The 23,051-nt window shown below is 37.7% G+C and overlaps 4 protein-coding genes across 4 annotated transcripts; 1 reads left to right on the top strand and 3 right to left on the bottom strand.

The window, feature by feature from the left end:
* Nucleotides 1-638: 638 nt before the first annotated feature.
* Nucleotides 639-3,107, bottom strand: LOC122036052 (G2/mitotic-specific cyclin S13-7-like). Its single transcript, XM_042595235.1, has 8 exons — nucleotides 2,959-3,107; nucleotides 2,645-2,762; nucleotides 2,527-2,562; nucleotides 2,392-2,449; nucleotides 1,821-2,303; nucleotides 1,487-1,735; nucleotides 1,077-1,414; nucleotides 639-1,000 (listed from the first exon to the last, which is right to left on the bottom strand). The coding sequence occupies exons 1-8, from the start codon at nucleotides 3,002-3,004 to the stop codon at nucleotides 844-846; spliced, it is 1,485 nt and encodes a 494-aa protein (XP_042451169.1). The 5' UTR covers nucleotides 3,005-3,107; the 3' UTR covers nucleotides 639-843.
* Nucleotides 3,108-4,397: 1,290 nt separating this feature from the next.
* Nucleotides 4,398-6,619, bottom strand: LOC122036070 (cysteine proteinase inhibitor A-like). The gene is made up of 3 exons (XM_042595264.1): nucleotides 6,375-6,619; nucleotides 5,046-5,247; nucleotides 4,398-4,647 (listed from the first exon to the last, which is right to left on the bottom strand). Exons 1-3 carry the CDS (start codon nucleotides 6,558-6,560, stop codon nucleotides 4,640-4,642), a joined length of 396 nt encoding a protein of 131 aa, XP_042451198.1. The 5' UTR covers nucleotides 6,561-6,619; the 3' UTR covers nucleotides 4,398-4,639.
* Nucleotides 6,620-6,886: 267 nt separating this feature from the next.
* Nucleotides 6,887-9,357, bottom strand: LOC122036073 (structure-specific endonuclease subunit SLX1 homolog). Its single transcript, XM_042595267.1, has 3 exons — nucleotides 9,081-9,357; nucleotides 7,752-7,858; nucleotides 6,887-7,244 (listed from the first exon to the last, which is right to left on the bottom strand). Exons 1-3 carry the CDS (start codon nucleotides 9,311-9,313, stop codon nucleotides 7,072-7,074), a joined length of 513 nt encoding a protein of 170 aa, XP_042451201.1. The 5' UTR covers nucleotides 9,314-9,357; the 3' UTR covers nucleotides 6,887-7,071.
* Nucleotides 9,358-9,670: 313 nt separating this feature from the next.
* Nucleotides 9,671-22,955, top strand: LOC122036072. Its single transcript, XM_042595266.1, has 26 exons — nucleotides 9,671-10,083; nucleotides 10,229-10,288; nucleotides 10,382-10,474; nucleotides 11,074-11,302; nucleotides 12,496-12,602; nucleotides 12,945-13,007; nucleotides 13,686-13,786; nucleotides 14,541-14,635; nucleotides 14,831-14,851; nucleotides 15,030-15,125; nucleotides 15,223-15,343; nucleotides 15,461-15,625; nucleotides 15,725-15,915; nucleotides 16,151-16,422; nucleotides 18,438-18,539; nucleotides 19,038-19,214; nucleotides 19,600-19,788; nucleotides 19,886-20,127; nucleotides 20,212-20,358; nucleotides 20,801-21,014; nucleotides 21,254-21,388; nucleotides 21,453-21,596; nucleotides 21,956-22,027; nucleotides 22,116-22,301; nucleotides 22,418-22,477; nucleotides 22,567-22,955. The coding sequence occupies exons 1-26, from the start codon at nucleotides 9,832-9,834 to the stop codon at nucleotides 22,642-22,644; spliced, it is 3,612 nt and encodes a 1,203-aa protein (XP_042451200.1). The 5' UTR covers nucleotides 9,671-9,831; the 3' UTR covers nucleotides 22,645-22,955.
* The last annotated feature ends 96 nt before the right edge of the window (nucleotides 22,956-23,051 follow it).

Raw genomic sequence — 23,051 nt, 5'->3', positions numbered from 1 at the left:
ATATCTTGGATTAAATAAAAACTTTGGGTTTCCAGCAAGCCACTGCTACATCTATTTCATTAGGAATTGATGATCTTTTAGCAATCCCTTCGAAGGGATGGTTAGCCCAAGACGCCGAACAACAAAGTTTTATTTTAGAGTAACACGATACATCTTTTGATAATTTTCTTATTCTTCGAATGTCTTTTGATATATTGTCAATATTTTTATGAATATCAATATTTTTATGAATACCTATTGGTGCCAGTGCTTTTTAATCCCAGACTTCTATTTCAGAATTTGTCCAGTTTTAAAATCTGGATACTTGATTAATCAATAACCTAAAGGGAAATTAAAGCATTACACAGAGAGAATCCCAGACTTCGAATGTCTTTTGATAAATTGTCAATATTTTTATGAATATCAATATTTTTATGAATTGTCAATATTTTTATGAATATCAATATTTTTATGAATACCTATTGGTGCCAGTGCTTTTTAATCCCAGACTTCTATTTCAGAATTTGTCCAGTTTTAAAATCTGGATACTTGATTAATCAATAACCTAAAGGGAAATTAAAGCATTACACAGAGAGACCGCATTTCAATTTCTTTTTTCCCAAGAAGTGGTGCATATTGAGTTAGTTTGTGCAGGATAATGAAAACAGACTCTTAAATCATAATTTCAATCACCCAGCAATTATTTACACATTGAGGTATCGATAAAATTGCCAAAAGGTTCATGTTGCTTCTTCTTCTTGTTCTTCCTAATTGCTCCACGGAAAAGGAGCACGGACCGAGAAATCTTTCATTAAGAACATGAAACAAAACACGTCTAGCATTTCTCTGCAACTTCAACCAGCATCATATTCTGGCGGTCTTCAACTCCTCTACCATTTTCGTTGCCGGGGAACGCAACGCCACACCGCTAAATTGCTCCCCTGAATACTTCTTGTAGGCAGCTCTCAGTTTGCTCTCACGAGCGCCGGCGTGGGAGTTCACCAGCATCTCCGCACAGTCCCTAAATATCGTTCCAAAGTTTAGATGTCGCAACACTTGTCCATAAATAAAAACTCTCTTGTGAATTATATACTTACAATAGCTGGTTCTCAGAAAACCCAGTGTGCCTCTTCAATCTCTCGTTCCAAAGAGGTTTCTTGTTGAGCGTGCATTGTGCAGCGTACACCGCAGAAGCGGCCACCATCGACGGGCAAAACATGATCATGGAGTAGTTCATTAAAGCCAACTCCGCAAAGAAGTACACCATGTGTTCCATCTCCTTATCACAACTTGCAGCCTTAATAAACCTCACGAGGAACACGTACAGAGTTGGGACAGTCAAGTTCCATTCGAGCTTGTTCAGAATCCTCTTCTCCATGCCAAGGATTTGCTCTCGGGTGTATGCCCTGTCCGCTATGCAAATGAAGTCGTTGACCTGCAAACATACACACAAGATTCAGCTACAAGCCTCTGCAATTTCTAATCACTATGTGCTGCCTTTGACTACCTCTGGTGCCCAAATTTCCTCATACTTGCTGGAAATGAGCATGGCAGATACACCAATTAGCTGAAATTCTTTACGCAGAGCGGTTTCAGTTGAAAGGTACCGATCGACTATGTTGAATGTTAAGTAGAGGGTCTCAGGGGTCAGCTGAAACCTATGGTTCACTTCGATCAACCAGTCAGCAAGAATGGCTCTCATCTTCGCGTTGATCTCCACCTGGGAGTTCATGTAGTCATGGGGTCTGCTTGCGTGCTGCATTAGTAGTTCAAAGAATCATCTTTAGTGAACAGATCCAATTGGACGAATCACGAGTTATGAAGATTCGACATTTTAGTACCTCATTAGATTTGTAGAACTTGTAGATATCCTCGACGTAATCAACAACAGCCAATTGGTCACCAGCATCTGCTACATCAATCTCGTCTACCAAATCCTTCGGCTTGCATGAGATTCCACAAGCAATCTTGCTTCGAGCAGTGAGTACGGAAGAATATGCATTAACCTTTTTCCCGGAAGACCTTTTGTGAGAAGACGATGCTCGGTGTGTTTCGACATCAATAGCAGTCACTACTATCTTATCAGGGTCAGTCTTTGCTACAATCTTTTCCTTCTTAGCGTTCTTCTGTTCAGGTTTACTTGGGACCTCTGCAGCAACCTTATCCTTCTTACTGTTCTTCTCTTCAGGTTTACTTGGGACCTCTGCAACAACCTTATCCTTCTTACTGTTCTTCTCTTCAGGTTTACTTGGGACCTTGTTGAGAGGCGGTTTTGCTACTGCACGTTTGTCGACTGCCCCGTCTGATGCAACGACCACAGGGATCTACATCAAAATGGCACATTTTGAGATTAGTCATTAGCAAACAACGGTGCGAATGAGAAAATCAAAGAGGGAAAGAGCGAGATACCACCTTATTAGCATCGGCAGCGGCGGCTTTTGCATTTGCCAGAAGTTGAGCACCAAAGCTTCTGTGACATAACGCATGGAAATCAGAAAAATTGAAAAGTAAAGAAAGAAAAGTGAAGGTTCTGCCCAAGTGACTTACCTTGTGATTGGGCGATTGATTTGGGGTTGCTGTTTCCTGATAATTCGAAGATGACGTTGATTTCAAATTATATGATAATCGCGGTGTGGAAATGAAGTTGATTGATTTCTGCACTTACCCTTCGGGAACGCGGGGATTGACCAGATTGCCGATATCTCCGAGCGCCCTGCGGTTCTTTGCATCGGCTGCAGGGACAATTTTTGGCTTGCCCGCGGCCGGTGGCACTACCCCAACAACTGATTTGAGGAGAGACAACACATTTTAGGCGACTCATGATCAAGAAAAACATGAATCGAAATCAAGAATTGGGTTCCAAGAAACACTACGAAGATTAATTGCTCCGACGATGAGAAGGCAACAGAAAGGTTGGATTTTGACACGAATGGTTGAGAACAGAGAATGGAATCGAATGAAGTGCAATGAAATGGCTACCTCTCTGTCGATGCAAGACAGGGGCCTGCTGACGCCGGGAAGCCATGTCGCCTTCTTCTTCTTCTTCGTTAGCTTAGTCCGGCGCTAAACTCAACAACTCCGACACATTCACCGGCAAGAACGAGGGAGTGCGGAGGAGGAATGGGGAAGCGGTGGGTATGGTGTGGGGTTTAAAGAAGGGGACACGCAAATGCAAAAAGAGGCAACCCCTTACGAGCTTCCAACGGTCGAATTCTTCTTTCCATAAAATTCCATTTTTCCAACGGTATGATTTTGGTGAACGGGGAAGCACGTGGCAGAACCAGGTGGCTGCCCACAGGATTGCGTTGCCTGTTTGAGGCGAAAAAGGGGATCTCTGCCAGGTTTCGGCTGTGGCACGCTGCGGCTAGTTGCGCCGCCCAGAAAGTAGCCGTTAGGTGGGTCAAATTTTTATTCCCACGCCTGACACGTCACGGAGTATCGTAGCTGTCCATATTACTTCTTTTAAAAGAGAATATAAGTAAAATAAAAAATAAAATTTATTATTATAAAAATAGAAAGAAGTAAATTTTTGATAAACTCTATTCTACTTTTATAAAATTCATTCGAAAATAGTTCTCTATATATCATCAGTTTCAAAACAAATATTTGAAATAAAGCTACTTTTTTGAATTAAATGTTCTGTTATATTAAAATGTAAGGAAAACAAAGTTCTCTCTCCTTTAGTTAAATTATTTTTATTTTCAATATTTTTTTATCTATAAAAAAAATATCACTTGAAAATCTCTAAGAATTTGAGATGACCGTTCGCCAACATACATATTATAGTCACAAATTCAATTATAATTATCATAAAATAATCGAACTCAGCCTATAACTAAACATGTAAATCATCAACTTAAATTGGGAGCAAACAATTCAATTGAAAAGTATTTTAAGTGGTTATTGCGAATTTTACATACTAAAATTATTTTTTTTAATCATCTAATGGTTGAAAATTTTAAATTTTAATAAAAAACTGGAGCCGATCCAATAAAAATTCAATTTTAATTAGATTTGGACCGCTTGATTGAACAACTCGCGGTCCGATTCAATTTTAAAAACTCGCTGCAACTCTTACTACTTCCAAGTGACCTGTTTCCCTCTATGTATACTCCTAGCATGATCAAATCCAATTGTTAAGCAAATCTATTGACTAGATTCAATTAGTAGCAAAAAGAGGATTATACTCACCCAGACATCCCTCGCGGAGTTGACTTACAACCGACAGTCAAATAGCTAAGAAATGGAAGGAATTTTTTCCCGCTCGTGGGGATTCAACTAGTGATCGAGGTGAAGCTGGGTCCAGAGCAGTTACTAATCTTAGCATAATCATCGACTCATCAGTACAACAAATAATACAAAAGTATCTCGGAACTAAAATAGGAGACAACAACTATGCTGAAGCAAGACAATGCATGGGGGACAAACCAACAAGATTAAAATAACACCGGTAAATACATACCACTATTTGTTTCAATTAGAACTACTTTTGTTCGTTCTTCGCACTCATCACTCTGTAGTTTGTACAAGCTATAACAATATCATACCACATATATACAGAACTTCGATAAATATACTGCGGAAGGAAGCAACAAAACCACACATCTGTGCATGCCATGAAGTTCTCTTGTGGGGATTGAAAATTTAGCAAACTAAATCATCATTCACCTGGATAAAGAAAAAAAAAATGAAAGAGAAAGAATGAACTCATATTTTGGTGAAAGGAGCAAAATCAAAGGCATCCTTTGATTTATTCTGTTCGGTAACAGAAAAAGGTATATGGGCCACACAATACACGCCTTGGCGAGTAATTCAGTAGTACAGTATGGATATTTGATCATTAGAATACAAGAATGAGGCTAGTAATTTATGAAGAAGGTGGAGAAAGAAGATTTTAAAAAATTGGTAGAAATGGAAAAGAGGGATCATATTGAGTCATTGAGGTAGTCTTACTATATGACATAAAATCAAAGGCATTTTTTGAATCAACTTATCTGAGAAAATAGGGATTTTAAAAAGAAATAGTTTTGGCGAGAATGAATGGTAGCAAATAAAAGCAACCATACCTTGTGAGGAGGTACTAGGGCTATCAGCCAGTGGCTTAAAATCCTCAAGCTCCATGAAGTTCATCCAAGGCTTGACCCAGACTTTAGCCTCATATTGTTTTTTGGATCCACAATCATTAGCCTCCAGAGTCAGGTAGTACATTTTACCAGCTACAACTTGCTCTTTGGCCTTCAATAACTGTGTAAACTTGAGAAGAGCATTCTACACAAAATGATATCAATTAGAGGAAAATGTTGAAGAAATAAAATCAGCCAAGAAAAGGAAAAAAAATGGTTGATTCCAGAAATTGGCCAATAAAATCAGCAACATCGCCTTTAGACCTAATTACACTAGGTTCCTCTTTGTTTCAAATGGTTATAACCTGTTGGAAATCCTTGTCAAAACTATATCATAATCAATACTATCCTTTAGACCTAATTACACTAGGTTCCTCTTGGTTTCATAATTCCTATAACCTGCCTCGAAATCCTTGTCAAAACTATACCATAACCAATACTATCCCTACAGTGATGCTAGGATTTCAGGGGATGATAATGCAACATGGAATTCAGAGGAGGGGCTTGCAGTAAAACCAAGGGTCAATTATAAGCAGCTAGTGCCAAATGATTAAGTTTGATCTATATCCCACAAGCTCACTGTTGTACATTCTTATCCTGAGAGTAGAAAATTGGAAGATTGCCGTTTGCTAGGCTAGTTCATAAAGAACTCAAAACTTCATACATGAACATCAAAGTAAATATCGAAATCTGCATCATAAAGTATTCTATAGGCATAGTCAGATAGAAGGAAGAGTACTTGACAATCCGAACTGAATTAAGAATTGAACAATTAGCGAAGGATTCAGGACTTTTTCAAAATTGAGGTAATCAGCCGTTGACACAAGTTTTGAAGGAAACAAAAAACATGTACATGATCTTGAAAGCTACCTTTACGCATTATAAAATCACGCCGAAGACGTATTTGAACAAGTCTAGGCTCACGGAAATTTTTAAAAATGCAACAAAAATCAATATAAAAGAAACTTCATACTTCGTCGCACGAAGCTCATTGTTCAACCTAGCTTTTCTGCTGGTTTGACGAAAAAAGAGTACAATAATTAAACACATAAGAAATTTTGTTTACTCCACCAAGTTGCCCCTTTTCACGCCTAATTCCTGGAATAAAGTTTTCAAAACTACTAAATTTGAAGAACATTCCTAGGGTAGAAAAAAACTCAAAAAGTTGGAACCCCGAAGTGTTTAATTGGACAACATAACCCAAATTACCCAATAACGAATGATGCCAAACGACGACGATGATTCAAAGAAAAACCCAAACAGGGCATGCACCTGCTTCTTGTTGTACTCTTCCACGGCAAAACGAGCAAACCCCAGGATCTCGGCGCTGTTCCGGAATCCTTCGCAGTCATGGATGCCTCCCATCATACGCATCGAAGAAGCGCCTCGCAGTGAGAAGAACAAAACTAGGAGAGATATCAGAGGAAGAGGAAATCGGCGATTCGGCAGGGAAGCCATGGCGGAAACCTCGACAGGAAGAGGAGCAGCGAAACCCGTCAAGATAAAATAGCGGAAACGAAACGGTGACATGTAAATAACCGGTTCAGTTGTGGCGGTAAGATGTTCCAAGGTGCGCCACAAAACGCGGGACGGATGATACATGGCGCCGATTCTCGTGTCTGTTGCACGACACGAAACAGGGAGAAAGTGCCTGTTCCAGCTAACGACGCGGCGTCATCATATACCAAGGCAAGGCAAAGGAGCCATTTGCGTCGTGCGTGGTGTCTCGAGAGGGACAGGCGAGATAGAGACTACAATGTAGAATGTAATGAGATACGCTACAATTATCGAAGGGCTCCTAAGATTTGCAAGAATGATAAGGTTAATTACAATTATCAAAACAACAAAAAGAAAATGTTCTTGTACTCTGAATTCTTTACAACGAAAAATCATCTGGTGCCATCATTGGACAATCAGAAGCTTTAGTTAACAAACTTGAGATGAAACTGATAATATACACTGTCATAAATTAAGATGAGTTGGCTTTCCATTCTATTTGCAAGCTACTCCAGTCGAACCATCTACGAACATGGTCTAAAGCCGTTTGGCGATGTTCCAATACTGGATTTGCAGCACACAATTCCTTTTTCTTCCTTGGCATTTTCCGCGAGGCAATCTTCCACCTTGACTCGAATTCACAAGCTACAATGAACCAAATGTCAGTAGTTATTTGAGAAAAACAGTGACAGGAATTCAGGGAGAATCCTGATGGTAGCAAGGAAATTATGATGCATTGATCATTGTTGGAATGCAATAATTGAAAGAAAACAGTAGATGAAATTTCAAGTCAAAGTTTCCATTTAAAGTTAGGGTGGTAATATGGACTTAAGAAAAATCTACTCTAGTAATGCTGTTCTACAACGATTGCATAGCCTGTAGCATGGAATTCTGGTGGTATGATCAATTAGAATCAACTAGCTATAGACTAAAACTGAGCCTAGGCAGAATCAGAATCATAAACTTGCTGAATAATCTTGGGCATCCTACAATAGATTATCCAAAAGTTGCAGAACAAAGTTGTAAAAAGTAGTAAAAGATTTGCAACTCTTATTCGATGCATAACAACAATTTTGATTTTGACACACGAGGCATTAACACCTGTTTTAACTTGACGCTATCTACTTGATAAAGTCAAGCAAAGACATTTACCTTCACTTCGATCCTTGAATCCTCGAATAATACATGCAAGACTCCAAGGCCTTCCACCAGAGCATGCTTTTGCTCCACCTTTTAATATGCCATTGTGTTGCTTCAGTCTGAAAATATGTCATCTTTTGTCAAACATTGGGAAGGGTTTCACTTACTTATGCACAAATCTATATATTCATCAACAACATCTTCCTGCCAGATGAATCTAATGAAGGTAAAGGCACACAAATAATACATATAAAATTCTTCTGAATGTGTGTTTTCAGATTTAGAAAATATTTCAGTGGCATGTAAGTCAGAAATCAGTACTTAACAAATTAGAAAAGCAATAATCTTTTGAGATTTGTCAAGGACACATTTAACTAGCACCTTATCTGGATTTAATATAGGCATTGGGCATGCAATCAAAACCTCATCTATTTCGATAAGAACAAAAAAAATTAAGGAAATGTATACAAGCGGGAAGTTCTCAACATTCCACCAGAAAAATCCATGATCATATTTGTTAGAGCTTCAAATCCGAGGCCAAAAGCTTGCACAGGGTCATTAGAGACTCACGCAAGGTCATTCAATACTTATATACTTGCTCATAAAATCTTTGGAAAATTGATAAATTTACTGAATTTCACTTCCTGTCATGGTATCGCAAAAAAGAATAACTAGGCTGAGTAGGTTCCGTATAGATCTCAACCTTGCTAAGTGACTATTTTCGTACTGACGAGAACAACTAAATTGAAGAGGTAGAATCACCATTTTCACCAACAGATAAAAACAGCATGAAATATTGCTGACAATAACCAAATTACATGAAGATCCTCAACAATCTGCAGCTTTTTCTTTAAAACAGATAAAAGACTACCAAGTTCCAGTCGGATGAGTTTGAGTTTCTAAATGTAATCGTTGTCGATTCCATATCTTCTTCTAAAACCATTTGTTAAATCAAAATCAAACAGTTCAAGAAAAACGAATTGCAGATGCGGATAGCTCCTCTGCAGCTGCAGCGAATAAATCTTCAAACGAAATTGGGCAATCTCTCCACGTTTTGCAATAGAGCCCCCACACGAGGTGAAAGTGACTCCAGAATAGATCCTCACTCAAGCAATTATTTTTACCCCAACAGATCAAGGACACAGAAACGATCATCAAAAGGCAAAAGTCACAAAATTGGCAGCACAAACGATGCCGGGAAGGATGGGAAGATAGACTTCAACGAGTCTAATTGAAAAGTTTCTCATTGAAAAATTGGGAAAGTACCAAAATCGACCGGAAGCATCCATCCATCACATTAAAGAGGAGAAAGAAGAAGCAAAAACAAACGTCCTCGCTTACCGACGCGAGAAGTCGGTGGTGACGCCGACGTAAGTCTTAGGCAATCGGGATGAGACGATGAGATAGACTTCCCAATCTCCAGCCTTCCTGCCACGCTTGAGTCGTGCTCCTCCACCTCCGTTCCGGCTGTGGTGTCGGGACTCCGGCGTGCTTTTTCCATGATGATCCGCCGCAGATGTTCTATTCCGGCGACAATTTTTGACGGATCGGAACACGCTCGCGAGGGGCCTCATTGCGCCCGTTGAATTAAATGGCACCACGCCTGAGCCAAGCCTAATTTGCACATCTCGGGAAATTTGCATTCACCACCTCCAAAGTTTATCATCCGTCTCAAAATCTCCACAGAGTTTCAAAATCATAAAAATACCCTCAATAGTTGTGGAACGACATAGATTGTTATTGCACAATTAAATATTAATACATTTAGATATGTGTCATTTCCATATTTATAAATTCTTTATAAAAATACTTTAAAAGGACACGTGGTCGAGACCTTTGAGCAGGGAGTGAGAATATCGAAGTCAAGTCAGCATAACTACTCCCATCTCAAAACGAACCGGCGGCCAATTCTCTCCGGCCGGAAATCGCGGGTTCAATTTCTTGCGGATCCCAATCGGACCCAGCAATTTGTTGATCTTCCGTTGCCGTGTGGACTACACTACCGATATCGATATTTCTTCAGTAAACAAGGTAGACCGCCGTTTGCCGGCGTTGGGCTCTCTCCCCACGCCGAGGAACTGCTTCCGTTACCATGGCTTCCGGCCAGAACTCGTCCGGGAACACGCTCATGGATCTCATCTCCTCGGTTCCCACGACGGCGCCAGCTTCCACCGCCACTAGCTCCAGACCTAGCGAGGCCTCGGCTCCCTCCCAGCTCGGCAAGCCGGCGGCGACGGTGGGAAAGCCTAAAAGGTCCACCTTGATGCAGATTCAGAGTGACACCATCGCCGCCGCCAAAGCGCTCAACCCTGTGCGAGCCATCCCGCAGAGACAGAAGACGACGGTACGCTCATGTTTCCCACTGTCTACATCTTTGTCCCGGTTATTGTTATTATTCTGTTCGTGAGAACTGCATAGGCTCTGTTTCTTTTTATTGCTCCGCCTCAGTCTAGTTTTGGTGGTAATCCCTAAAGTTGTATTTTGAGCAGCCGGTCTCATATTCCCAGCTTCTGAGGAGTGTGCATGAACTCGCAGCCACATATGATCAGGTTTTTTTGCTTGCTATTTGCTATATCTTGATGTTAATTGTTTTGATTGTTTGAAAGTGATACCGATGCTGAAAATTATCTACCACTCTATAGAGAAGCTCCCAGAAGCAATTGGTTAGTCATGTGTTTCCAAAGCTCGCTGTATACAGCTCTGTGGATCCTTCAGTTGCTCCATCACTTCTTATGGTATTCAGTTTCTTCTCAATTCTTACTTTTTGTTCAAGTACTTTCACTGGTTGCCAAGTCTTCCTATCTTTTGATATTTTATGCTACCTGAATTGATAATCATTAGGAATTGGGGATCACTTGTTAATACTAGTAGTTGAATTAAGGTGTGCATAACAAACGATTTCGTGGTATAAATTGGTATCCTTTTGGGTAGTCCTGAGGTTGAAGGTTGCGGTGATTGTTTTGGCAATGAGCAGACTCAGAGGATTAGTTGCCCCTAAAGAAGTTACTCAAATGCAGTAGTGCGGTAAATAATTAGAAGGTTAAGAGTTTTTCTACTACTATGAGTGTACCAATGGCACATGGCAGGAGACCATCAAGGAGCAATATAAATTTTATGACATGCAATACTTTGAAAGTTCAAAATCCATCCACACACATTTATTAAATATATCTCATTGAAGCTTAAATATATATAGTTAATCATTGTAGGTGCATTCATTTCAAGTTGATTGGTAGAAGTTCATATAATGGTTTCAATATGACTTAATCAATCTTGGATGCTCATGTATAAGAATTAGAAACTAACCCATAGCGCCTTATGTTTTTTTCCTCAGCTTCTTCAACAATCTGAAGATAGAAATGTTTTGCGATATGTCTACTACTACTTGGCTCGAATTTTGTATGATAGTGATTCTGAAGGTTTGAGTCCTAGTGGTGGAATCCCTACACCAAGCTGGGATGCAGTTGCTGACATTGATGTTGTTGGAAGGGTCACGAGAGCAGATGTGATACCTCGAGTAGTAAATCAGCTAAGTACTGAGGCCACAAATGCTGATATTCAATGTAATTATTTTATGCTTTATCATCCATTTTCACATTGCTATATTTACTAAAGCATGCTTAATGATACCTTACATCATTTAATGCTTATTTACCATCTCTGCATCCTGTTGTCTGAATCTCTAATCCACCACAACTTCAGTTTGAGCAGGAATAGCTTCAATAGTGTGATAAAATTGTAAGAAAATATTGAATCTCTTTTATTTCGGAGGAAGAAAAATGAAGCTAAAGAATTTCTTTGACTATTCCTTACTGTTATTTATTGATCAAGTGTAAAGGAATTCATAGATTGGGAAATTTCATCTGCTTTAGGTTGTAATTAATTACCAAGTTTATGATGCCTTTTCAGGTAGATATAGGAATAATGAAGCAGTAAGTACATTCAGACTAACTTTGCCCTTCCGCATGATACTCTAACCCCTTTATTTTTTGTCTTTCTTTTACTTTACTTCTTCTTGCCTAATACTAGTATCAACATGACATTCTATCATTATAATCCGCCAGGGTGACGGATTTCACCCCCATTATAATCATCATAAGTATTTGCCTCAACAATACCCATACAAGAACAATTGCCTTTAGTAGTCTAGGAATTTTTACAAACACTTAAAACAAGGCTACTTGAACTAGTATAGGAATTTATATTCATAATTCTCTTAGCTCAAATAACAACAACCAAGCCTTCTCTTAGCTCCAATAGCCATGCAAAAAATTTTAAGCAATTTTTGGTACAACTAGAAAGTTTCTGTCATAAATTGACTGGTTTCTGATGTTTTTGTTTATACTTCATTGGTCCTTGGAGAAATAATGTTTTTTTTGGTATGAAGGATGCTTGACCTTCTGAAAAATAAGAAAAAATTATTATCAATAGGTTTGTCATGAACAGTTTGTGAAGGAAAATGCTTCTAGAATTCTAGGACAGATTTTGTTTTGTTAGAAGATGACTAGTTTGCGTGCGTGTGTGCATGTGCGTGCGTGTTTGCGTGTGCGTGTGTTGGAAAAACACTTCTTTTTGGAGTTCAGTGAGAATATACTCTTTGTTCCTTTATCTTTAAATTGATAGCTTCTCATGTATGCCATTGTTGTGAACATCTTTAACTGCCAAGCTTATTGGTAAAACTCTTAATGATCATGATTAAAATATTATATTATAACTTTCCTTTTCATTCTAGTAACTTTGATATTCTCTTCTGAAGTCCATGCACGTAGGCTTGCAGCACTGAAGGCTCTTACTTCTGCTTCAGCAAACAGTTCTGAAATCTTGGAGAAGTTGTATGAAATTGTATTTGGCATTCTAGAAAAGGTTTGCCTGCCTCTCATGATCAATTCTTTGCATAGTTATATATCTATTTTAGGAAAAGAAGAAATATTAATTTCAACACGATATCCACCATACACAGTTTGTCCTTTTAGCTTCATTTTCTTTATGCCTTCTCTGTACTGTGTCCTAATTAGTTAACTTTGTCAGCAGATGATCTGTGTCAGCAATAAATGCTCCTTTTTTTGGAGGGTTGCTTATTGCACAACCTACAATCTAACTTTGATTTTTCTTTTTAATTTTTTTTTCTACTTATAGCTTGCTTTCAGGTCTCTATGCCATTTACAAAATTCCTGTTTCTAATTCACATGATTTTTAATTTTTGAGATTGGAGATGTGAAACAAAAGCCTCGGAAGGGCATATTAGTAAAGCAAGGTGGTGATAAAGAGGTAATTTTCTAATCTTCTCAACAAAATTAATTGATGGTCACCAAAGCTGGTTCATTTTGGTCTTTCTTTTTCTTATGTCATGGAGAAACTGAGGGAAAAAAGCTGCTGATATTTAAGTAATAGAGGATACAATCTGTCCATACTCCATGGTCATGTACTAAATGTTATCTTCATGGAGTATTCTGCTAACTCATATTAGTGTCATTTATTTGCGTGTTCATGTGAATATTGAATGGTTTCTGCATCTTGTCATGTAACTTTTTTTTAGTTTCTTTTAAGGCTATGCCAGTATTTTTTCTTTTGCTGCTACTATTCGGTATTTACAATGATTGAATATTCTGGATATTTGTTTTTTTTTTTGAAAAATCTGAAGCTGTTAGTGGGGGATTTGACTATTCCTTTAAAAGGACAAGTTATTTTTTCTTGAGATTGAATTTAGTTTAGCAAGAGAAAATTGTTGATGACAATCTTTAGATATCCAGAAGGTTCATGTAGTTTTGTTGGACATATAGAACTGTTGATGCTTATTTTTATTTTTGTAAAAGATTTGCCATCGTGGTAATCATAGGGTTTACATGTCAGTAAGATTGGTATATCATGTGGTTGCTACAGTTGATACAGTTATTGTGTCAGTAATATTTTCTTGATACAGTAATTGTATCCATCTCATGTTCGCAGTCTACAATTCATGATAATCTGCAATATGCTGCTCTTGGTGCTCTAAGAAGACTTCCCTTGGATCCTGGGAATCCATTATTCCTCCATCGAGCCATACAAGGGTCGGTAGTTACATGTTTCTGAGGTTCAACATCATGATATTAGAATCTGCTCCAAGAGTACATTTATATTATACCTTATTGTAATTCTATTTTGCTTTTGAAATGATGATCATATAAAGTTATAAGGCAGTATTGATATGACTTAGAATCTACTACCTGTACTAACTGATGTTTAGTGTTATCTATCATCAACTAAAGTAGTTTGCTAAAGGTATTGTCTTTGCAGTCTTTTCATTTGAATTTAATGTCTCAAAACTAATGCATGAACATATGTCTTTGTTTGTAAAACATACTATAGCTTATTCATGACAACTATTCACAGAAAGTTTAAATTGCAAATGATGATACTTGCTGATTGAATTAGTTGTTGTAGGAGCAAGATTTCTCAGGAATGCTATTTTTGATGTTCCCTCTCTGTTATGAAGCAGTGCCCTGTGGTTTGCTTCTTTGCCATCTGTGTTGCTGCTGATGCTTGATAGCAACTTGGGCACTTTTTTTTCTGAATTGTACTCCTTGTTAGTCTTTGCAAGTATATATATATATTGGGTGAGGCCTTTTCACTGTATAGTTTTTCAGGAAGTAGTATGATGCCAAAGAGAGAATTTTTATGTGGTACTTGGATTACAATGTAATCATGAATCAGCCAAGTTGTATACTTAATACTCTTATTAAAATATTACTCCTAGAATTGCTTATATGTTATGTCTATAACTTCTTCGCTTGCTAACTTCTTGAGGCCCTGTTCTGATTTTAGGATTTCATGCGGAGATCCGGTTGCTGTGAGGCATGCCATGGCAATTATCACTGATATTGCTACCAGAGATCCTAATTCTGTTGCCATGGCTCTTGGTTAGTTTTTAGTTTACGTTTCATTTTTCATTGCGTAAAAAGATTCTCTTTTGATGCCTTTTAATTTTTTTTAATGTCTATTAATTAAGTTCAGTGTTCCTTAGATTTGGTTGCAGAAGTGGTATAACCTACCTATTTGATAAACAGTTCTATGCTAATTTGTGATGCACCTAAGTGTTTTTTTTTTTTTTGCAGGGAAACACATTGAGCACGGAGGTGACTTGCTCTGTCATTCTTATCTTTCTGTGTTACTTTCAAATAGTGTAGTTAAGCTTGGATTTTACACTTGTAATAGTGATACATATGCTATCTTATAAGGGTCTTGGCATATTTCTATGTAACATCATGGATTTTGTATTAGTTTTATTAATAAAAGCAATTCTTGGATGAGCAGGTGCTTTGCATGACATACTTCGGTTGCATGATGTTCTTGCTAGGCTTTGCCTTGCTAGATTATGTTATGTATTATGTAGAGCCCGTGCACTGGATGGTATGCAAATTTTATTGTCTCAAAATTATTCTTATATATTTTACTCTGTTGATTTCTTACTTTTGCATTGTTGTCTAATAGGCTGTTTACTTTACAGAGAGGCCTGGAATAAAATTTCAATTTACTTCTCTTCTTTATCAACTGCTTCTGGATCCCAGTGACAGAGTTTGTTTTGAGGCAATGTTTTGCATTTTGGGAAAATTTGATAACACCGAGAGGTAATTCTTCAGTCCTTGCAAATTAGATACAAATGTTGCCTATGTTCATTTTTTTTTTCTGTTCTGTTAATTTTTCTAAGGAATAAAGAAGTTTCTTTCTTTATGGTTTTGTTGCAGAACTGAAGAGCGTGCTGCTGGATGGATTCGATTAACAAGAGAAGTTCTGAAGTTGCCTGAGGCACCATCTGTAACATTAAAGGATGCTTCAGTAAAATTGAATCGTGAGAAACGTGCTTCTAAAGCAAAGCACCCACAACCCCTTATGAAACTTGTAATCCGAAGGTTGTTGAATTTTTTTTTTTTGCAGTGTATGTTCTGACAATATGAAGTTTAAGTCAACAATACCAAATTTATTTTATGAGTTTCTTTATTACAACTCAGATTAGAGAGCTCTTTCCGAAGTTTCTCCAGGCCAGTTCTTCATGCTGCTGCAAGAGTTGTTCAGGAAATGGGAAAAAGTAGGGCAGCTGCATATGCTTTGGGTGTGCAAGTTGATGAAGCAATGCAACTACATTCATCTGAGAATGATGATCCTCCTGATTCACAGCTCATGGGAAGCTCAAAATCTGCAGGTAAATATATTTCTGAAAGCAATTTCTTTGAATATCGAGAATTTTCTTTGTTTGATATGTATGCGATATTTTAATCCTTTTTAGAGTTGCATTCTGTTAAATCATTTATCGTTTGTTTTCTATCCAAAATCCAAACAACTGTTGAAGCATGTAAATGCATGGTTCACCAAAGTTTATTTATCAAATTGAACTGTTATATCTCTTTTATACTCAATAGATGGTCTCATTTTTGCAGAATCACACAAGACTTTATTTCCTTCAACTGGTCCAGGTGGCATTGATACTATTGCAAGTTTATTGGCTTCACTACTAGAAGTAGTGCGCACAACTGTAGCATGTGAATGTGTTTATGTTCGTGCTATGGTAATAAAAGCTCTGATATGGATGCAAAACCCACATGAATCATTTGAGGAACTGGGATCTATCATTGCAAGTGAACTGTCTGATCCTGCTTGGCCTTCCACTCAATTGAATGATATCTTGCTTACTTTGCATGCTCGGTTTAAGGTACTTCCCTCTCTATTCAATTGCATGTGTGTGTTTTTGTGTTAGTCTAAATACTTTTTTAACTCCCTTTTTAAAAAAGAGTGTACTATGTTTTGATCCTTGCTCATCCTTGGAGATTGAAAAGTTTTTGCAATTTTCTTGTGATCAAAATATAAATATGTGATAGTGTTACATACTTAGTGTTGCTCTTTTAGGGGCACAAGAGTTTTGCATAAGGATTGTGTTGATTTTCAAAATGATTTAAATTTACAGAATCATTTATCCCATATTGGGAGAAGTTATCAGCAAACCAAAAGTTACATCGAGAATGAACTGTCTAACAGTATTTTCTAAATGCTGTGATGTAAAACTTTTATACTTATATGAAGCTAAATTTGTTAGCAAAATGGAATTAGTTATTAGTGATGTTAGCCTGGACAAAAGGAAAGTAGTGAAACATGCTGCCTTCAGTTTGATTGAAGGTGAAACAAGACTTTTAAAGCTGATCTAGTAGATTAAAGGTGAAAGTAAGACATTTAACAACATCAAGATGTGGTGTTTTAGCTTCTGTAACCAATGTTTATGTCACAAAACCAGCCTATTTGCTTGAAGGATAATTTACATTAATCTCCATAGGCTCTACATTGGTGGAAATCTTTTGTACAAATTGCACTTGGATTGTACTAATAAATGAGATATGAAAAGAGAACTTTTGCTTGTAAGGACAAGGTGGAGCGTCTCTATAAACTGTGTGTTGATCAAAATCTCATGAGTTAGACAAGGTGTAATGCATCATTCCAAGCTAGGGTATCAATCTTTGGCCTCAACAATTTTATTTCAGTATTGTGTTGGCATGCCAAAAAAGTTCACGGAAGCCTTGTGAAAGGAAAGCCTTACTTGTGGGTCATCTTTTTGTGGAACCTTGACCCTTGCATCTCGTCGCGGTTCGCAGAAGGTCAGAAGAAGTCCCTGTATCCTTTCATGGTTCATGGAATGCTGTAAGAAGGTTATCCTTATGAATCATTCCATCACAAAAGCTCACTGTGGGAACTTAGTCCTTGACTCCCTTGTGACTCACAAGGTTGGAAGTGGTTTTACATTGTGTCATCACCGGTGAAAGCTGAATACCTTGCCCTTGCCTTGTCTTGGTTCTTGAATCTGTTTCATGCATTGGTAGGTTTATCATTCCTCTCACAGACAAAGTCCGACCAATAATTTTTGTGTAGAGCTGCAGAACACCTCGTTATTGCCACCAGCAGTGAAGCCATATAGTGCTTTCTGACACTGTGGACCTGGTAATTTCCGTCCTCGTCCTGCATGCTAAATCTCTGAGCTCCACTCCATGCTAAAGGCTTAAGAAATTTTGGAGGATTCAAATTGTTGAAGAACAATTGGCGCTTATAGTGTAGGCAGCTCTTCCTTGGCCTAAAATTAGATAATATACAATAGTTAACGATTAAGGATATCATTTTCGCGATTACCAATAAATTTGTGTATTTTTGTAAAAAAATATGCAAAGCAGAAAAATCTGTCACCTCAAACATGTTGAACCTTGTTCCCTGCTTGTCTTCCTGCTTGTTTCCCTGATTATTATGCTTCTGGTCTGCTCTCTCGACTTCTGAGTAGCTTCCTTGGTCTCTTTTTTCATATCTTTTCCCTCATCTATTTCTCCTTTCTTTCAATTTTTGTCTATCCTCACCTACTGACTATTGAGCTTGGGGTTGTTTTCATGTTAGCTATGAGGAGCCTGGTACATATTGATTGGCACACCCAGTTTTGTAAGATCAACTCTTTTTTGAAAGATAATATGAGGTACTTAGAAATCCACATTGAAGCTTGCAATTTGCACTCCATTTGTTTCATAAAACTCTTTGAGGGAAAGTTAGTTTATGCTATTTTTCTATTATGATTGCAATTTGACTTGTTAATTGTTGTTTATTTTCATTTAAATTCATGAAGGCCATCTTTGTTTTTTGTGATGTTTGTAGCTTCTATGTAAGTTTGATCTTTATTATGTTTCACTGTTGACTAATCAGGCAACACCAGATATGGCAGTGACACTTCTTGAAATTGCAAGAATATTTGCCACTAAAGTCCCAGGGAAGATTGATGCTGATGTGCTGCAACTGCTATGGAAAGTAAGTTTAACTTGTGGCATATATGAACCATCCTTTTGCTTTCATAGTTTTCAAAAAGGTGTGGATTCATACTTACAAGTAAAACAACAATTTTATTTGAACTACTCTTCCCATAAGGAACTTGTGTTGTCATTAATTTCTTGAGGAAACCCTTTCATACAATCTGCAAGCATTATTTATCTACACAAAGACTGATTCCAGACTCATAGCTTCTTCTTGTTATGGTCGCAAACAGTTGATTGAGTGGTCGTCCTCTTTGTTTTGATAATTCAGAAATCTGGACTCTGTTTTATTTTTTTACACCATGGTGTGTGTATATCTCTGCAATAGCTGCCTTTATTTTCTTTCATAACAACTCGTGATTTTGAATTATTTCAATTCAAATAAGTTCTGCAAACATGAGTCAGTGAATTTACGCACCTTTCTCTCCATATATGTATGGGAAGCTTTTCTTTAAATATATGTATTGATTGGCATGTCTCATTATTTACTTGGCAGACATGTCTTGCTGGAGCTGGGCCAGAAGGGAAGCATACAGCATTGGAAGCAGTCACCATTGTTCTTGACTTGCCACCTCCTCAGCCTGGGTCTAGGTTAGGACTGGTATCCGTTGACAGAGTGTCTGCATCAGATCCTAAGTCTGCTTTGGCTTTACAAAGATTAGTGCAGGCTGCAGTAAGGATCGCTTTGACTTGCTGAAAGTTTGCATCTTTATACACAGATACATCTATATGCCCGTCTTTACTTGCACAACAAACAAAAAATTCTGCATGTGTAACCCATAAATGACTTGAGACATTTTTGTCAACGCTAGCATTTTAATGTTCCTTTGGGTGGAGGGCTAGTTGTTGCGAGTTTGGGGATGTACTGGATAGTGAGTACTTGTTTTGGAGATTCTAAAGAATACTTTTTTATTGCTTGTGATCTATATACTGGATAGTGAGTTGTCTTGAAGATTCTAAAGAATCCACATTTATTGCCTGTGATCTATATACTGGATAGTGAGTACCTGTTTCGAAGATTCTATAGAATACTTATTTATTGCCTGCAATCTACACAGGTTTGGTTTCTTGGTGAGAATGCAAACTATGCTGCCTCTGAATATGCTTGGGAGTCAGCAACACCTCCTGCTACAGCACTTATGATGCTAGATGCAGACAAAATGGTGGCCGCTGCAAGTTCACGGAATCCAACACTTGCAGGTGCTTTGACACGTCTTCAGAGATGTGCCTTTAGTGGAAGTTGGGAGGTACAAACTTTCATCTAAAAACATCATTTTGAATTTATTTTACCAGTAAACAAAGGATCATATTCTCAGGTAAGTTTTACCTGCTTTACCTGCACAGGTTCGGATTGTTGCTGCTCAAGCCTTAATGACTATTGCAATTAGGTCAGGGGAGCCATATCGATTGCAGATTTATGAATTTTTACATGCTTTATCTTTAGGTGGTGTTCAATCCCAGTTCTCACAATCACACTTCAGTAATGGGGAAGATCAAGGTGCTAGTGGTACTGGTATTGGGTCTCTAATTAATTCTATGCTAAAGGTCCTTGATGAAATGTACAGGGCACAGGATGATCTCATTAGGTGATATATAGATTAATTTCCTGTTCCTCCTGAAATGAATGTTCATTTTCATCTTCCTTGTTCTTGTTTTTCGGTGGCTTCTAGAGATATGCGTAATCATGATAACAACAACCAAGAGTGGACAGACGAGGAACTCAAGAAATTGTATGAGAACCATGAGAAGCTTCTTGATTTAGCTTCTTTGTTCTGCTTTGTTCCCAGGGCAAAATATCTTCCACTAGGTCCTACCAGGTAATTACATGGTGCTGATTTGCACATGCTAGTAAATTTCAGTCAATTGAAATTTATGGTGTTAGGAGGTACCTATTCAAACAAGTTTGATCTATGATTTGTATGTTTTAACATTATTACTATGCCATGCTTGTATTTGAAATGAACTAAAACTTCTCTAGCTGATTTACTGTTGACTTAATGAAAACTAGCTTCTTGATTAAACTTAAACTTGTAGGCAGTAGAACTATCTTATTGTGAGATCTTACAATCCTTAACTGAACGAGAACCACACTTTTAGGTTAGTTTGCCAGAAATTATAAAATCATATTCAATCTTTTGCACTTGTAAATAAGGTATGACAAACTTATTCTAAAATTGGTATTTTTTGCCGCAAGTTCAGTATTTGGCTCGATCTCCCTGGATCTGTGATTTGATGTTCACAACTTGTATTAATTTGCAGTGCCAAACTCATTGACATCTACCGTAACCGACATAACATTGGTGCATCTACCGGACTGAATGATCCAGCTGTTGCTACTGGAATATCTGATCTGGTATATGAATCTAAAGCAGCTCATATGGAGCCTGAAACCATTGATCCGGAACTAGCAATGGCCTGGGCAGCAGGTTTAGATGATGATCTATTGGGAACTAATGCCCCTGCATTGAAAAAAGTAAGATGCCTCTCTACTTTATAATTATAGGAAAAATATAACTGTCTTGTAGCTTCAAAAATTTCAGTAAGCAGATTATTTGTTTCATTTTGAATGCCAATAAACAGTTGCAGTATGGCTGCTGAAGGTCAAACCCATTGTATGAAAAATAATACCATTCACAATTTTCCTCGAGAATTCATCATCCGTGTCATACTACTATTTATTCTACTTTATTACTCATTTATACTCCTTTCTAGGTAAATGAATTTCTTGCTGGTGCTGGAATTGAGGCTCCAGACATAGAGGAGGAAGATGAGAGCCTGATGTCTCGTCCATCTGTGGTTTATGATGACTTATGGGCTAAGTCTTTTCTAGAAACTGACGAACCGGAGGTAATGGTAAGGATTTTTTTTATGTTTCTGATAAATTTTATGTTGACGAATTGGATTATTCCAGGAAGATGATGGTAGGTCATCTGGGACATCATCACCTGAGTCAACTGGCTCAGTTGAAACTTCCATATCCTCCCATTTTGGTGGTTTGGGCTATCCGTCCTTGTTCAGTTCACGTCCATCAGGTTATGGAGTCTCACAAAATTGGGTAGGTTCATGTGTAACTCTGCTACTTTTTGCTAACATTTTTTTGAGCTGAAAGTTCTCTTTTGAAATTATTAAATATTCTGTATCTTGTTTTATATTATTCTTTTTTTTTTTTTCACCAATTTTACTTTATATTCATCTTGGGCATCATTAAATAGGCGATGCCCATGAATAACACAATTCATTATCTATGTAATTGTGTTAAAAAAGAAAGAAAAAGGAAATCTAAGATTCTTTTGTATGTGTGTAGAGTATCGAACTAGTTATCATGCACTGCTATGGTAGAATTACTTCTCTCTCCTTCCTATCAGAGTTGAACTGGAAGCTAACATCAAAGCCAAATTTTATTGTAACATTCAGGAAAACAAGTCTGGAAATGATGCAACAAGGTTCAGCAACGCATCATCCACTTTTGAGGCGGCAGATTATCCAGTTTGGATTTAACCAATATTTCATAAACCTATTGTTAATTGTGACAATATCCTTAGTTATTAATTACTGATATCTTATCTAATTATAGGTTAGGGAAGAGACACCACCACCACCATCTTATGCATCAGCGGTTCTTGGAAGATTTGATACCTTCGAAAACCCTTTAGCAGGGAGTGGAGCTCAGAGCTTTGGCTCGCAGGAGGAAGACAGGAGTTCCCAAAATCCGCAGTCTGGGAAAGCATTGTATGACTTCACTGCTGGTGGCGACGATGAGGTGTATATCCTGCAGTTCTAGATGAAATTATTGGTCTACAATTTTACATCTGCTCGATAACCTTTGTAACCTGATGAGCTTTTATCCTGCTTAACTATTGTTTGTCACGTCTACAGCTAAGTTTAACTGCTGGAGAGGAGGTTGAGATCGACGATGAGGTTGATGGCTGGTACTATGTAAGTACACAAGTTCATTAGACGACCGACCAATGGAGCCATTATGAGTTGAACTCGACGGTAAATAAATGCATTTTTGATCAATGCAGGTGAAGAAAAAGCGACCTGGGAGAGACGGGAGGATGGCTGGGTTAGTTCCAGTTCTTTACATCAGCTCATCATCTTGATCATGAAGGAACGAACTCATCTACATATTTACACATTGCTGGTTGCATCTGTCCCAATTCCTGAAAATCATCTCTTCAATTCCTGTTGTTCAGATGAATCCTTAAGCTGGAAGAGCCTGCATTATACTGCCTTTGTTTATATAGACCTAAACTATGTCTATGTTTGTTGTAGATCGATCAGTAAATAAATGTTGTATTGGAGGAATTTTAAGTTGAATAATTATACGTAGGTTTAAAGTTTTATATTCTTTTAGAAAAAAAATGTATAATTCTAACACCGAAATTTGGTGGAAAGAGACTTATTTATTGCACATGATGATAAGATATATCGTGCTCATCGTATACTTGGGAGGAATTGTCATGTCGTATTGAGAGGAATATGGTTAATTGATTAGATTACATTAATT

Source organism: Zingiber officinale, unplaced genomic scaffold (assembly GCF_018446385.1).
Source record: "Zingiber officinale cultivar Zhangliang unplaced genomic scaffold, Zo_v1.1 ctg132, whole genome shotgun sequence".
Lineage (NCBI taxonomy): Eukaryota > Viridiplantae > Streptophyta > Magnoliopsida > Zingiberales > Zingiberaceae > Zingiber > Zingiber officinale.
The sequence above is the reverse complement of the archived record's forward strand: the minus strand, read 5'-3'. Positions and strand labels throughout refer to the sequence as shown.